Source organism: Silurus meridionalis, chromosome 7, assembly GCF_014805685.1.
Source record: "Silurus meridionalis isolate SWU-2019-XX chromosome 7, ASM1480568v1, whole genome shotgun sequence".
Lineage (NCBI taxonomy): Eukaryota > Metazoa > Chordata > Actinopteri > Siluriformes > Siluridae > Silurus > Silurus meridionalis.
Window position 1 is genome coordinate 7,564,190 of NC_060890.1, and position 15,402 is coordinate 7,579,591.

The 15,402-nt window shown below is 37.2% G+C and overlaps 1 protein-coding gene across 1 annotated transcript in view; it reads left to right on the top strand.

Moving 5' to 3' along the window:
- The window catches only part of ank3b (ankyrin 3b), a 102,723-nt gene that overhangs the window by 17,276 nt on the left and 70,045 nt on the right, over positions 1 to 15,402 (top strand). The window contains 1 exon segment of the mRNA XM_046853623.1: positions 11,968 to 12,069. Within this exon segment, the coding sequence (XP_046709579.1) occupies positions 11,968 to 12,069 (102 nt within the window).

Below are 15,402 nucleotides of genomic sequence, written 5' to 3' on the forward strand. Positions count from 1 at the left end.
CTACACAATTTCTCTTTCCATCCACACCATGATAAAACAGGTTAAACCCACCTCCAATGTTCCTGGCCTTACTCCCTTTCCACTTTCTCATCTCCATCATATCAGCTATCTCTCTCCCTTTACCATTCATAGTACCAACATTTAAAGTACCAACCCTACCTTCAATTTCCTTCACTTCTCCTTTCCTTCCTGTCTCTGTAAATGTCTTCATTTTCTCCTTCTCCTCCTCTGGCCAGCAGTAGCCCAATTTCCACCGGTACTCTGTTGGCTAACAATACCTGTGGCAGTCGTTGGTAACCCGGGCATCAAACGAATTTAGGTTTGTGATCCACATGTTTGATATGGAACATGTTTTACACTGAATGCCCTTCCTAATGCAACCCTCTTTATTTTTCCAGGGCTTATAATTGGCACTAAGTGCACTGGCTTGTGCAACCCCAATGGTTGGGTTACAAACTACATACAATATACAGTATATTTTGAATTGGCAGGATATTTGATTAATGTTTTTTATTTTATTAGCTTAATTATAATATTTGTCAGTGTTTTATGGTGTATTTCTATACAGATTATGAGAAGGTTCACTGTCACGGTCACCTTAGTGGCTGTAAACTAAAAATGCTCAGCACATTGTTGTGACTCATACAGCAAAATGACGAAGTCAAGGAGTCTGGAAAGAGAAAGAGATCTTGCATTAGAAAGTGTGTTTGTGTGTGTGTGTGTGTGTGTGTGTGTGTGTGTGTGTGTGTGTGTGGTGTGAATAATAAAGGAAAGCAATGGCAGTGATAAACTAGCATCCTCCATCACAGAAAGGAGTGTGTGTGTGCTGGGTGATTTATACTTGCATTGGCCTGAAATGGAGGAGGAGCTGTCGTAAACTGCCATCAGTAGCATCGAAAATGCACACCGACACACACACACATAAACACGCACACACAAATGCACACACACACACACATAAACACGCACACACAAATGCACACACATCCACCCATTTTTAACCGAATGAGCATCAACCATATCGAAATTGGTTTTGGATAGACCTCAGATCATCAATGTGCTCCTCATGCTATAGGCAGTTAATTTTTCAAATACAAAACATAAGTAGAAACAGAGAGTGTTTTTTTAACCAAGTGCATAGGTTTTTTAATGCTTACAATTATTTGCCATGAAGCAAAATTAATTTGTAAAATTGTAGATATACAGTATATTATCTCTGACATATTTGTGATTTGTAAATATTGCATGCAGTGGACTGGCACATATCCAGGGTGGCTTTCTCCTTTATGTCTGGTGTTTTATGGATACTAATCCACCATAACCATGAGGAAAACATTTTACAAATATTATATTACTATATTCAGGTTTACGAACAAAATCCAACAGTAAGTGCTAAATTAAAAAAAAAAAATAATAATAAAAACAGCACAGCTTTATTTTGTGGTACTTTTATATTGAATACATGTTTAACATGGGGGTAGTGGCGCATCACCCCCTCCTGTTGTTGTTCATTCCGTTTCCCACAGTGAATTGGCAATACACACAATGTTTTTGTTTATTACTGTTTGACATGGCTGCAGTTGAACCCTTTATAACTTGATTTATTATTGTGGAACACTCAAAGGGGGCAAGGTTTTCATGGTATTTATTTCCTTACCAGCTTTTCTCTTTTCTTTTCTCTCTCACATGACTGGAAAAAAAACCCCACACACATTGTATTATTAATATTAACAGGCAAACTTATTTAAATTGGCAGAGTGAAAAAGGTGAAACAGGGAAAACTAATACACGTGAAAGTGGATAGACCTGTAAATGAAAAGGCATTGAACACCAGTAAAGGACAGAGATGGAGACATTATATAAACAAAAACAAACACATGTGACATAGAACCAGTGACGAAACGAGGTGGAGATGTTACAAAAACAAAGATGCACATGTAGGTACAAACGTGGCATGTGGCATGCGGCGCTTCGGCGCAAAGAGAAATATTTTTCTGAAGCTGTTTATTCATGTTACAGCAGAAACTTTGGTCCAAACCTTGTTTTTTTTTTTACAAAAATAATGCACACCTTCAGACCAATTAGATTTGAGCACTCTGCTGGGTGTTATAAATATTAACTTATAGGGGATTTGTTAGGGAAGACTGTTTAGAATAATACTGTATCTCAGAAAGTTTCATTAACCTTATATATCTATATTCCCCAAAGCTATTTTCTTATAGAACTGCACATCAAATCTAAACCCCATGTTTATATAGAAAGCCCGAAACCTGACCATGTTGCAAAAATGTCTTTGTGTCTACATAGATAAATAAAAAAAAAAAGGAATTCCCTAATTATATATAAGTTTTCAGACCTCAAGCACCAGCATCCGTCCCTATAACAGTCTCTTTTGGAGCAGTTGCCATGGCAACCATGTCCTATAGAGATGGTTAGCTGATGCATCTGCTCTTCCCAGAGCTTTCTGGGAAGCAAGAGGTGTGAGCTCCCGAAAAGTAAATGAATCCTCCATGATAATAAACCTTTTTTTTTTTATTCCAGTGTTTTTCAACATCTTGATGAGCTGGACTATTGGATTATTAATTATTCATTTTCTGACCATTTATAGTTTGTTGAATCTTTCTGCCATAGTAAAATGAGAATTTTTTTATTGTTCTAGCACTTTCTACTCAAACCCCAAATATTTGTAGGATTCTGTATTTCTTGCTGGGGAACGGAACAAACAACAGTTTCTCGATTTAACCGTTTTTTTTTCCCTTACCCCACTAGCTAATTAGCATAATGTAGGTTCAACCTGCTAATATTACTGTCACTATGCTTTAAAAGGGACTTGTGAGTATAATTCTTTTAAACAACAGTGTACTTGTAGCCAAAAGCAAGTGTGCTCTCACCAAGCGTTTTAGAATCACTGAACACATGGTGCTATAAAAGCAGTACTGGAATGCTGGGTATGTTTGCGTTCACATTCTTCTGAGTGCCCAGTGGGGTCTGATCTTTGTTTCGAGGGCTATGCGGTTAGGATAAGATCGTCAGACGTAATGTATTTCTATTAAGAAATGTTGCTAAAAGTCGTCTGTAGCAATTGTTTGTTTTGTGTGTCTCTGGTGTACATATGTATGCTAGGAACACAGTTGCTTACCTAAAATCATCACAGACATGACAGTTATCTTGGTTGCAGTGTGAGACTAGAGGTCAGAGAGAGCACTTTCTGAAGAATAAGCATGAAACAAAGTTTCTCACAGGGAATTATGTAAAATGCTGTCCATTATTTGGGGTTCTTTTTAGTGAGCGTTTAAGTAGACATGTACTGTTCATATGTTAGAAAAATGAATGAAATTACACATATAGACAGGATCAAAAATACTCCAGCAAGATTTGCAAGGTTCCATTAATTCACTGCACGATTTTATTGATTGACCCAGCGAACAAGAAAGCATAGAGCTTAGAGCATGTGTGTTTGTTGTGTGAATTTTGATGTTTACATTGTTGATGCCACCGGGAGCTGGCAGGAAGTGGCAATCCACACGCTGCTGTGCTATTAATACATGGGGAAATGCCCTCAGATGCAACCGAAAGCAATCCTAATGCTCTTCTGTCCGGCTGACTGGCTCCCAACAGTACCATGCGTCTGAACTGAGCCTGGCTGTGCCGGGACATTGTGGATGAGAACAGGCGAGAAGGGTGGGAGGGGTGAGGGGGGAATCGAAAAAAGAGCTGATAAGCAAGTTGACAATAAGCCTCGTGCTGGACAAATCCCAGTGTGGGAGGCCTGCCGGCATTCAAAGCCTCAGCATAGCCACCACTTCCCCCTGTGGCTATTTCAGTCCAGAAGATCATGGTTACACTCATCCAACACAGAAGTCGCTAGCGCCTACAAATATGGTAAGTGCGAGGGCACGGGACAGCGGACATAGCTGAGCCAGAGATGTGTGTGCTTAGGAGGATGTTAGCTGAGCTAGCATCCCACTGAGGACAAGGACGGAAGGATGAGAGAGGAGGTGCTTCTGCAATGTGACAGGGAATCATCCGGCTGCAGCAAAACAGCATACGAACTGATTAGTCTTTCCTTGTGTACCTTGCCTTGTTAGGTCGTGTATTTTTAGCGTCTACCATAATGCCCCTCAACTGTAGCTCGAGCTTGCAGGGATAGATAATCAAATACTCAGGTTTCACATTGGACTGCAGTCAATATGGCTGTGGAAGAGGAAGCAGAGTGCCAAGTGCTAGTAAGTGAACTTTTAAAACGTCTTTTAGTGCACCACAATGCTTAGGTCGTTTGCTGCTAATGTATTTCAAGGGAGAAATATGAGCTAGGGAGGGTCAGTGGATTTTTAGCATGATTAGAGTGCACGAGGACAGAAGGTTAAGCACATGTATCGTCAATAGGCATTTACCGGAATAAGGCATGACTACAGCACGCCACTGCATATTGGCGGATTGAGGTTTTAAATGTGTTTCAAATGCTGGCATGGCAGAGGAGAGTGTGAGAGCTCCGCTGAAAAGATATGTAACTGCACGACCTTGGATTCGATGAAACTATGTTTATGCTTTAGTTGAGATTTAAAGCATAGTCTGGAGAGTTATGATGTGGAATAGTGGTATTTTGTGTCGATCTGAGCATTAATGGGGAGGAAAATGCAGCACTGTATATAGGGCTTATGACCTTTAGAATCTCTACTCACAAACATGGTGTATTGGTTAGACAGTTAGGTAATGCATTTTGAGGTTTCTAATGACAAATTGACAGTTAACTAGTACTTAATCTGATGTGCTGTTTACCACATAGATTGTACATAATATAGATTGTTATACAGTTTGGTATAGGAATTGCTTCATGAAATAATTTCAGGGTAGACGTTTTTCTGTCTTTTTTACCATAGTGTTTTAACATTTCTAACTGGAGGCAATTAATCTCAACATTTTCCAAAATGTCTGGGAATTGCTTGGAAACCCAGCGAAACCTTTTATCCCGAAGACTTTCCTTTGTCTGAAAAATGGCTGACACTGGCAACTCCTTCTAAAAAGACTAAATAAATGTTCATCATCATCGTCCAACAAACATCAATAATACCACACGTTTGGAATCTGTTTTGTGTTGGGTTTTTTTGTGTCCAGGTATAAACTGCTTTGATATGAGCAATATTGTATTAGATCGTGCAAAGCCTCTGATTTTCTTTGCAGCACATGCTGCTGTTCGAGCCATGCTGCTATATAAAATTTAACACCTTCTGACCAATCAGACTTGAGAATACAACAACAGCGTGAGATTATTCTTGAATTGTGTGGGAATGTATGCTGTAACAATGGATGGTTGAATGGTTTTTAAAATGTCTGTTATAGGCAGGCTAACAATATGGAAATGTTTTTTTTTTTTTTAAACAAACAATTGGTATTTAAAAATGTTGCTAAAACATTACAAAAGCTCATATACTGACTATCATAGAAACAAAGAGTTTTACAATAATGCATTTTTTTATCTGGGTTGACAGCAGTTATGTTATTTATGAAGTGCTGAATAAGTATTTGTTTTCTGTAGTCGGCTGGTATAAAAATTATATGGATAAAAGTATTCAGCCATATATATATATATATATATATATATATATATATATATATATATATATATATATATATATATATATATTTAGCTTTCTTAGTTCAAGTAAAAGAAAAATATTATATATATATATATATATATATATATATATATATATATATATATATATATATATATATATATATATAAAATATTTTTCTTTTACTTGAACTAAGAAAGCCAAACCTGTTCCAGCATGACAATCATCCTGAACACAAATTGATCTCAAATAAGATATTTTTACATGGTTGAAGAGAGAAAGCTCTTGACTGGCCTGCTATAGAGCTCTGACCTCTGCCCTTTTGAACACTGAATTGGAACACTGATTGCACCCCAGGTCTCCTTACCCTACATCATTGCCAGACTTTACTAACTCCCTTGTGTTTGAATGACCACAAAACACCACAACTGCACCCGCAAAATCTAGTGGAACATCTGGGATGTTCAAAAATGCATATAGAATCTTATGGCCAGGTGTCCACGAATGTTTGTCCATATGCTGTAGAATAAGTGTTAAGCAATTTATTATCTAATATAGATGTAACATTTAGGTGTTTGGATCATAAGCAAATTTGCCAAGAGTAGTATGAAGGATTCCGATTTTTTTTATCAATTGTGTGTAGAAAATAACCAGTGAATAAATGATAGAAGTAGAAATGGTAGAAAGAATGGTTAAAATTAGGTATTCCTAGATATGCTAAACGGTACCAATCACATCACTTAGAATGATCATATTTTGACCTGTTATAAGTCGGAGGATGTTCAGAATGTGATGCACACTATATCCCATTCATCTATGGAAGTATGGCTGTGTGGATTTGTGTTTATTCAGCCGAGGTCAGGTACTGGGTGAGGGTGCCTGGGGTGTAATCAGCATTTTAGTTCATGATAAAAGTGTTTGTTGAGATCGGGTTTTTCTACACCATCCTTGGCAAACGAGGTCTTCATAGTGCTCGCTTTTTTTTCAACGGCATTGTCATTCTCAATCAGATTTGGGCCTCGAATGACGCTAAAGCATGAAAAGACTGTAAAACTGTACAATTGTGTGCTTCCAACTTTATGGCACCACTTTGCTGAAGACCCATATATGGGAGTGGAGAACAGGTGTCATTATACTGTTGGTCATGCAGTGTAGTGTAGCTAATCTAAAGGCTGCATGATCACAGCTGACATTACTCTAATGCTTTAATGATAGAGCTGTGATTATAAAAAAAAATGAAACTACATTTTGCTTGCTTTATCAATTAATCAAAAAATGAGGTATCATCAGCATGGAGCTTTCTGCATGTAATAAAGCATTAATGCAATGGCACTCAATAATTCGTCCACCGGTGAGCGGGTCACATTACTGCCATCTCAACTCATGACCTTTTCTTTTGCGATATACGATATTCATCTGAGACAGTAGAATACAGGGCATATGTGTTAGAGCTCCTGAATTCTCAATCTATGTTCCATGAGCAAGTGCAGGCTCACTGTTATCTGAGTCTGCTGTGATTGTGAGTGTATGTGGTGTGTCAGTCAACAGCTTTATCTCTCCATAGAGGCCTTTACTTAGGCAACCATACCAAAACCCCCCAAAACACAACAGCACGTGAACTAAGCAAATGGAAATATCTTAGATATAATTAAATAATTAGCATTATTATTATTATTTCTTATTATAAGATTATAAACCCTATTTCAAGTAATTTTTACTGTCTTGTTCTTTCTGTAAATCATTTTGCTTTTATTTTTAGAATGAAGCAAATCTACCAATAGAACAAGTAAACTACAAGCTTTAAAGGAGTAATAATGTCCAGAAATAGGTGTACAGATATTTTCACTTTCTACAATTACTGTTATATAGTGTGTTTTAAGGCACTGCTAAATGAAATATTTTAAATCTGATTAAAAAACACTGCTTTTAAAAGCAGTAAATTAGACAATATGTGCTGACATTTGAATTTATTTTGACACATGCCTCATGAATCGGTGTATAAGCCTAATGATTAATACTTGGAAAAATTGTTTATGTATAATACCACATGTATATTCTTAAAAGGTAGTTTTTTTTCTTAAAAGGTAGTTTTGTTTTTTTACATAGTTCTTCTAGCTATTGCATCCTGATATGTTCGAAATGGTGTAATCTAAAATAAAATCAGGTTGCTTACATATGCACCAAATTATAAAAAATGAAAAAAAGGTTTTGTAAGCAGATGAGTCCAAATTAAAAATGTTATGGTTGTAACAGAGGAACTTATGTAAGACGGTAAACAAGACAATGACACAAAGTATACACCCAAGCTCTGTAAGTGGGATTTAGAAAGCAAACAGTCAGGTGAAGTGTTATCTGAAATGGATTGGCCTGCCCAGTCATTGCACTTAAATGCCATTGTATTGCTCTGGGATGTATTAGATTACAAGGTCAGAAAGAAATGTCCAACTAAGCCACACTAGTGAATATGTGTGTGTGTGAGAGAGAGAGAGAGAGAGAGAGAGAGAGAGAGAGATGAAATATCTTGAGTGGCCTGTTATAGAGCTACGATCCCAATCTTTGTGATCTTTGAGATAGGCCTCCTCACCCCATCAGTATATGACTTTACAAAATCTGAATGCTGAAATCTCCATAACCATATTCCAAAATCTAGTGGAATATCCTTCCATATGAGTGGGGATTATAAGAGCAAATGAAGACTGAATGCAAAATGGCATTGCTCTCAGAATCCATGCATAAACCTTGTAATAACTGTTATTCTTTTATGCAGAAAATGCATAAAGCAGTAAATCTGCTTTGTTATTGTCTCTTATGTCCAGCAAATGACTCACTGGGAGTAAAATCATTACACGATCTGCATGTTTTTGGGCTGAAAAAAAACGAATTTGTACAAAGTATAGGTTTTAATAAAAGGTTAAAATAGAAGAATAAGTCTTGTCTTAGAGAAAGATAGAGAGAAAGAGAGGCAGTATGCTTGACTTAAGGAAGAACACCCACACACTGCGGAGGACCAACCTTTACTGTAGAATGCGCAGACAAAAGCATATGATATAGGAGTGAACAGTTTGATTAAAACACGAGTGCATTAGTTGTATGGTGCAAAGTGTCGTAGTGTGTGTTCATGTGTGAAAGGGTGTGTCGGTAATCTTTACTCTGTTACAGCACTGCAGCAACCACGGATCACCCCCCACCCTCTCTTTCTGTGTGTGTGTGTGTGTGTGTGTTCGTACATGCTGACTCGCTTGTTTGTCTGGCTTTCCACAGGCCACACCTTCTCACTCTCGACCCTTGTGGATGCTTTTCTGTACAGCAATGGAAAGAATGTTCCCAATGCAAAAACGCTGGGCTTCGAGCATCGACTGCTTTCACAAAACACACACACACACACACACACACACACACACACACACACACTCCGAGCTTGCAGTTCTCTTTCCAATGGGTATTCATATTCGCCGCTGCAGTTGTTTATGCCATTCGAGAAATAATGTAGGGAAATACATGTCTTTTGTCCTGAATTAGATTTTGTGCATCCAGAAAGCTTTGAATTTCTTCTTTTCAACAGAAAATGCTGTGTAATAATATTCTGATCATGTAATACACAGTAAGTGTAAGAACATATAACATATAGCTTGTCCTCTAAGAGTCTATGAGTAAAATTAACTTTTTAAAACTAATTGCTGTGCTTACTTTTGTGAAACATTCGTGAAGCAAGTTCTTAGTGTCAGAGGTCCCCAACCACCTGGTCCTGTAAAATAAGTTGCTACCAGGTTGCAAGAAACTTCTGGGAAATTTTGCCCTTTAAAAGCCACTATCCAAATGTACATATGGTACGAACTGATTTATATGTTACACAAAAGTGTTGGAGACCCCTGACTTTGTAGAAGCACTTTTTAATGTGTTTACTATGGAAACAATAATGTATTACAGTGAGCATAGTAGTGTCTAAATCTGCTCAGGTATAAATATATCTAATAGTCACAGGCATCAGTGAAACTGTAATGAATGGCCATTCGATAACACCCAGATAATGATGGTTTCCCTTTTGAGTCTGGTTCCTCTTAAGCATTCTTCCTCATGCTACCTCAGGGAACTTTTCCTTGCCACTGGCTTGCTCATTAGGGATAAACTAAAAAATTGTTGCATTGTTATATATATTGCTATATGGATTGAACTTATACGTTCTTTTATACAACTTTATAATCATTTTATCTCTGTAAAGCTGCTTTGATACAATATCCATTGTTAAAAGCTCTATACAAATCAAAATTAATTGAATGGAAATGTGGACACTAGCCAGATAACGTTTATACATGTGACTTTGAGAAAACCACACCACGGTTTAAATCTTTATCCAAACACTTTCTGTATTCTTGTCAAAGACAAATTATTTAATTACCACAGACATTATCAGGTGAGGATCAAGATGCTTTTTAGTTTAGGTTAAGGAATACAGGACACAGGACTGGGCCTTAATGTGCTCTGTGGTCAATTTAATCCATTGAAAATTTGTCCATCTCTAGTGTACACTCCTTTACAAGAGTGCGGTAAAATGTCTCAGTCTGATTGGTCACTAAGTGTATATTGTTTTCATACTATAATGCAAGCAGTTCTGGCTGTAACGGACAGCAGGTTTAACAAATTAGTGTGGTGTAAGTGGAATAAAACTACAGAACATGATAATACATTGAAAAGGTGGCAGCACCCAGCTTATACCTCGAATTGCATCACATCACCACGGCTGCATTATTTAATTGTAATTGCACAGCCTGTTATGTGTTATTTCTTATGTTCCATTTGGCATCTTATATGGTTTAACCTGTGGTAGACAGGAAGAGGTTTTTTTTTTTATTCTTACTGTAATTTAGAAGATAATCTTTTTTTTTTTAAGTTATTTATTTTTACTTCACTACATTTTAATGTGTAATATCTTACTTTTAACTCCACTATATTCCAGAAAGGCATGTAATTCCTGGGAACTTTGAAACATAAATTGCATTTAAATAAGAACTTGGTACAAGACCACAGGATAACTCCATGCTTTTTACATTACATTTATGACATTTGGCAGACGCCCTTATCCAGAGGAACTTACAATGATCTCATTTATACATCTAAGCAATTGAGGGTTAAGGGCCTTGCACAAGGGGCCAACAGTGGCAGCTTTGAGGTGCTGGGATTTGAGATCACCATCTTTCGATCAGAAGTCCAACTTCTTAACCAATGAGCTACCACTTTGTGCAAAAATAGTGTGTGAAATACGGGTCTTAATGTTTGTCTGTAATAATAGAAACCTCCCTCCTTTCAAAAAATTAAGGTGTGCAGAAGAATGGATGCATCAAATTGCATAAATAAAAGTATAGTTCCACTAGATCATTACTTTTATTTTTACTGAAGTCATATTTGAACAGAGGATTTGTGCTATTAGTTAAGTAGAAGAATGATGTACAATACTGGGTTAAATGGAGGTTAACTATTTGCCTCGTTTTATAAAGATGTTTGCAAAATCTTGGAAAGATCCAAATAATGATGGACCATTGACCAGAGTCAGTTGGGATACATGATATATGGTACGGTAAATATAAAGCTGAGTCCCATTAACATTTCTTTCCAGTCACAAGATAGCATTTTGTTACACGTTTTTTGGGCAAATTCCTTATTTGTGTGAGTCAAAAAACAATCTAAGCTCAAATGGAACAGGGGGCTCATCTTGAATTTGTACTCACAACGTTACAGTCTCTAGTACAGAGCTCTACCTGCAAAGTTGAAATACAAACTAGATTTTCCCTGATGCAATATGAGCATCATCTTCCACTAATGCACTAGATTGTACTGTAGCAGCATGGAAAGTCTTGTCTTTTTTTTTTTTTTACACAGTGTGGGTGTGGGCTCATCTGGGCTATCTGCAGTGCATTTGCTCATCTCATTGCAGTGGAAATCCCCCTGTAGAAATATGTCCTTTCCATCCCATTGTCTTTCAGCAGTCGACATTTTTATAGTACTTTGCTTCCAATGCTTCTCTTGCATCAATCTTCCAGCTCTCACTGCTCCAGTTTATAAAAAAATGTCAGGCAGCATGTGTAACAAGCACCAGAGGGCTCGTGGAAAAATCTGAGTGTGGTATCATATACAGAAAACCTAACACATCATCAACATACAGCTTATGCGTTTGTGTGATATTTGTGTTTATTCGTTATTACATCATCAGGCAGTGACAGAGAACGTGTTATAGTTAAATAATATGATTAAAATTTGGCATAAGAAATACATACAGTTTACAGCAATCTCTCTCTCCCAGGCATCAAGATTTCTGGCTAACAGACATGGGTTTGCTGTACGTGTTTCTTTATTGGAAATGATGTTTTGTAAAATGGAGTGTGTCTGTGTTTTGCAGACTGACACCAATGCCAGCTATCTGCGAGCAGCCCGGGCTGGAAACCTGGAGAAAGCCCTCGATTACCTGAAGTCTGGGGTCGAAATCAACATCTGCAACCAGGTCAGTTATACTTTGCTTTTACAAATCAAGCTGTACTGAAGCTCGACGTACTATGAAACATAGACTATACAGTACATAATATAGCCACTAGGTAAGAACTTCTGATCCATACAACAGAAAAATATATTCTGGCTTTATTTACCTTTTTTATTACCACATGAATGTAAATAAGTATATATTTCGAAGCTAACAGTCATAGCATGTAGTGGGACAAGCAAGTGTCTAAAGCAATAAAAAGCTATAGCAGATTCTTCAAGATGCTCAGTAAATCTTACCATCCAGGTTCCCTTTAAAACCTATATAAAATTGTAATTTAGCTATAACACACTAGTGTGCACGTTGCCAGTCACTGACAGGTATAGAGCTTTTTCATTCTTTTTCCGAGTCCCTGAAAACAATTAAAATTAATTTCTTTATCCCTTCTGGAATTGCACTTAGCTTTTGCTGCTTCTAGATCCAACAAGATGTTATAGCAAGTAGACAATCTAGAAAGAATTTCTGTATACTGTATATATGAATTTTTAAGCTGGTGTTTTCAATTTTGGGAAGCCTAATAGTGACAAGAAATCAGTGAATTGGAAATAAAACCAGTTAGTTCCTAGATAAATGTCAGAATTTGAGAATGGTTATTTTCAGGACCTGCTGTAGTGTATTATATCTAAAGCCTCAAACAGAAATTTGTCAGATATACAATACATGGTCAATGAGATCTGTATGTGCTTTTTGAATCCCTCATTCCACATTTGGTCCCCTTTTGCTTGTTATACCATCATCCACTCTTTAAGGAAGACGTTGCACTAAATTTTGCAGTGCGATTGGAGAGATTTGTGCTCATTTAGCTATAAGGGTGTTAGTAAAGTCTGGTATTGATGTAGGGTGTGGAGGCATGAGGTGCAGTCAGCATTTAAATTCATCCCAAAGCGAATAAAAGGGCGATTTAATGCTATCGCTTTTCATACAATTTTACGGTTTCATACCAACTTTGTGGTTACAGTTTTGGGAAGAACTACATATGGCTAGAAAAGACAGGAATCCCAGTACTTTTGTCCATATAGATTACCTACAGAAGCCTTAAGTGCCAATGCATTAATTTTTTTTTCTTTCTTTTTTTTCTCACGGATGACTTAATTTTCATAAGATTATAAATTCAATTGCTATTGACATTATGCATGTAATACTTCAAAGATAAGATAAGATATATCTTTATACGTCCCACAGTGGGGAAATTTCTGATGTATGTTAATTCATACCTTACAGTTATGCACAGCAGGGGTTCGCAAACCTCTTTTAGTCAGTGGTCCTTTTAAGTAAAAAAAAAAATTATAATAATATTAGGCTAGTTACTGGAGCTTGTTTGTTTAGATTCTCTAAATCAGGGGTGGACAACCAGTCAGAGACTGAGAGCCACATTTTTTTTACTGTGTTACCGCTAAGAGCCACATCATACACATGGGCACACATGAACATCACCCATCCCTTCCTCTAACACACACACACACGCACGCACGCACGCACACACGCACGCATGCACGCACGCACGCACACACACACATACCTCTGCTCAGCCAGATTTATTGTAAATGTCACACACCAACATAATGACAGAAATTGACTCCTACAGTTCTAAGACCACAGGACAGTCATTTTCAACAATAAACAATTTGTGCACTGTCTCACACACACAAACTCTTAGTTTAACCAAGTCCACAAACAAAAATATAATAATTTACAATAGCGTTTTTCTTTTACTATGCATGTTACTTAGTGGGACTTTTGGCATTCCTTGCCTTGAACAATCCTCTTCAAATCTGCCTCGTATTCCGTTGTTGCCACTCGAAGCAATTCTTTCACATGGGTGTCATTCAGAACAGATCGATGCTTTGATTTCACGTGTTTCAGCGTAGAAAACACAGACATTGTTTGTGTTTTTTTTTTTATGTGCGTGTTCACTTCGCTTGAGTTTAATACGGTATTTTCGTCAAATGCGCATGTGCGTTAGATGAAAATACCGCAAAGTTTCCCAGTAGGGGCAAGATCATTTAAGTCTTAAAAATACCGTATTGAACTCAAGCGAAGCAAACACACACATTAAAAAACACAAACTTCGATATGAACGTAAGAGCCGCATGAAACCAGCCAAAGAGCCGCATGCGGTTGGCCACCGCTGCTCTAAATTATGCATTTGATAGTGGTTGGTTGTTAGACACTAGTGTGCACGTTGCCAGTCACTGACAGGCATAGAGCTTTTTCATACCGAGTCCCTGAAAACAATTAAAATTTATTTCTTCATCCCTTCTGGAATTGCACGTAGCTTTTGCTGCTTCTAGATCCAACAAGATGTTATAGCAAGTAGACAAAAACTATCTAGAAAGAATTTCTGTATACTGTATATATGTGAATTTTTAAGCTGGTGTTTTCAATTTTGGGAAGCCTAATAGTGACAAGAAATCAGTGAATTGGAAATAAAACCAGTTAGTTCCTAGATAAATGTTAGAATTTGAGAATGGTTATTATCAGGACCTGCTGTAGTGTATTATATCTAAAGCCTCAAACTGAAGCCTAAAACAGTTGGACAGCTGGACCTTAAACATTAAGGTGTAAAAGAAAAATGTAAACATTGTTGTTTTACAAACTCGCCAAAAATTGTGTCTCTGTGTCATTGTAGTGTAACTAGTCGTAACAGTGGTCATGCCACTACTGTTTTAAATCAAGTAGTTTATAATTACTTGAGCAATTTTATACCGTAACACTATTGAGTTTAGTTATTTAGAAGGTGTACTTCTCAACTGTCTGCAGATGTTCCACAGCATGAAATGTTAAATGTACTGAACTATTACTGAAACTATTATTATTGTAATAACCAGCACTCCTTTGGGAAGGCTTTGCACTAGATTTTGGGGCGTAGCTGTGGCGATGTGTGATCATTCAGCCACATTAGATTTAGTAAGGTGAGGTACTGATTTTGGGTGAGAAGGTCTGAGGCTTAGTCAGTGTTTCAAAAGTGTTAGTGAAGTTGAGTTCATGGCTCTCTGCAGGATATTCGGGCTGTTCTGTACAACAACTTTTGTAAAACCAATGGTGCTCACATTTTACACAGGGGAATTTTTCCTTGAAATGGTTTGGGTCACTTAGTGCTAGTGAAGGGAAATTGTCATTTTAATTTGCCAGTTGTTCAACCTTAACTACATCACTGCAGTTTATAACTGGTGCCTGGAAAAGTAATTCTGATGAATTTAGCTGGCTTTATATCCCAAAATCTAAACAAACAGTGCCACATTATGATTATGTCTGTTACTTGAGGTTCAAATCTGACTGCTCAAATGAAAGTGAGAG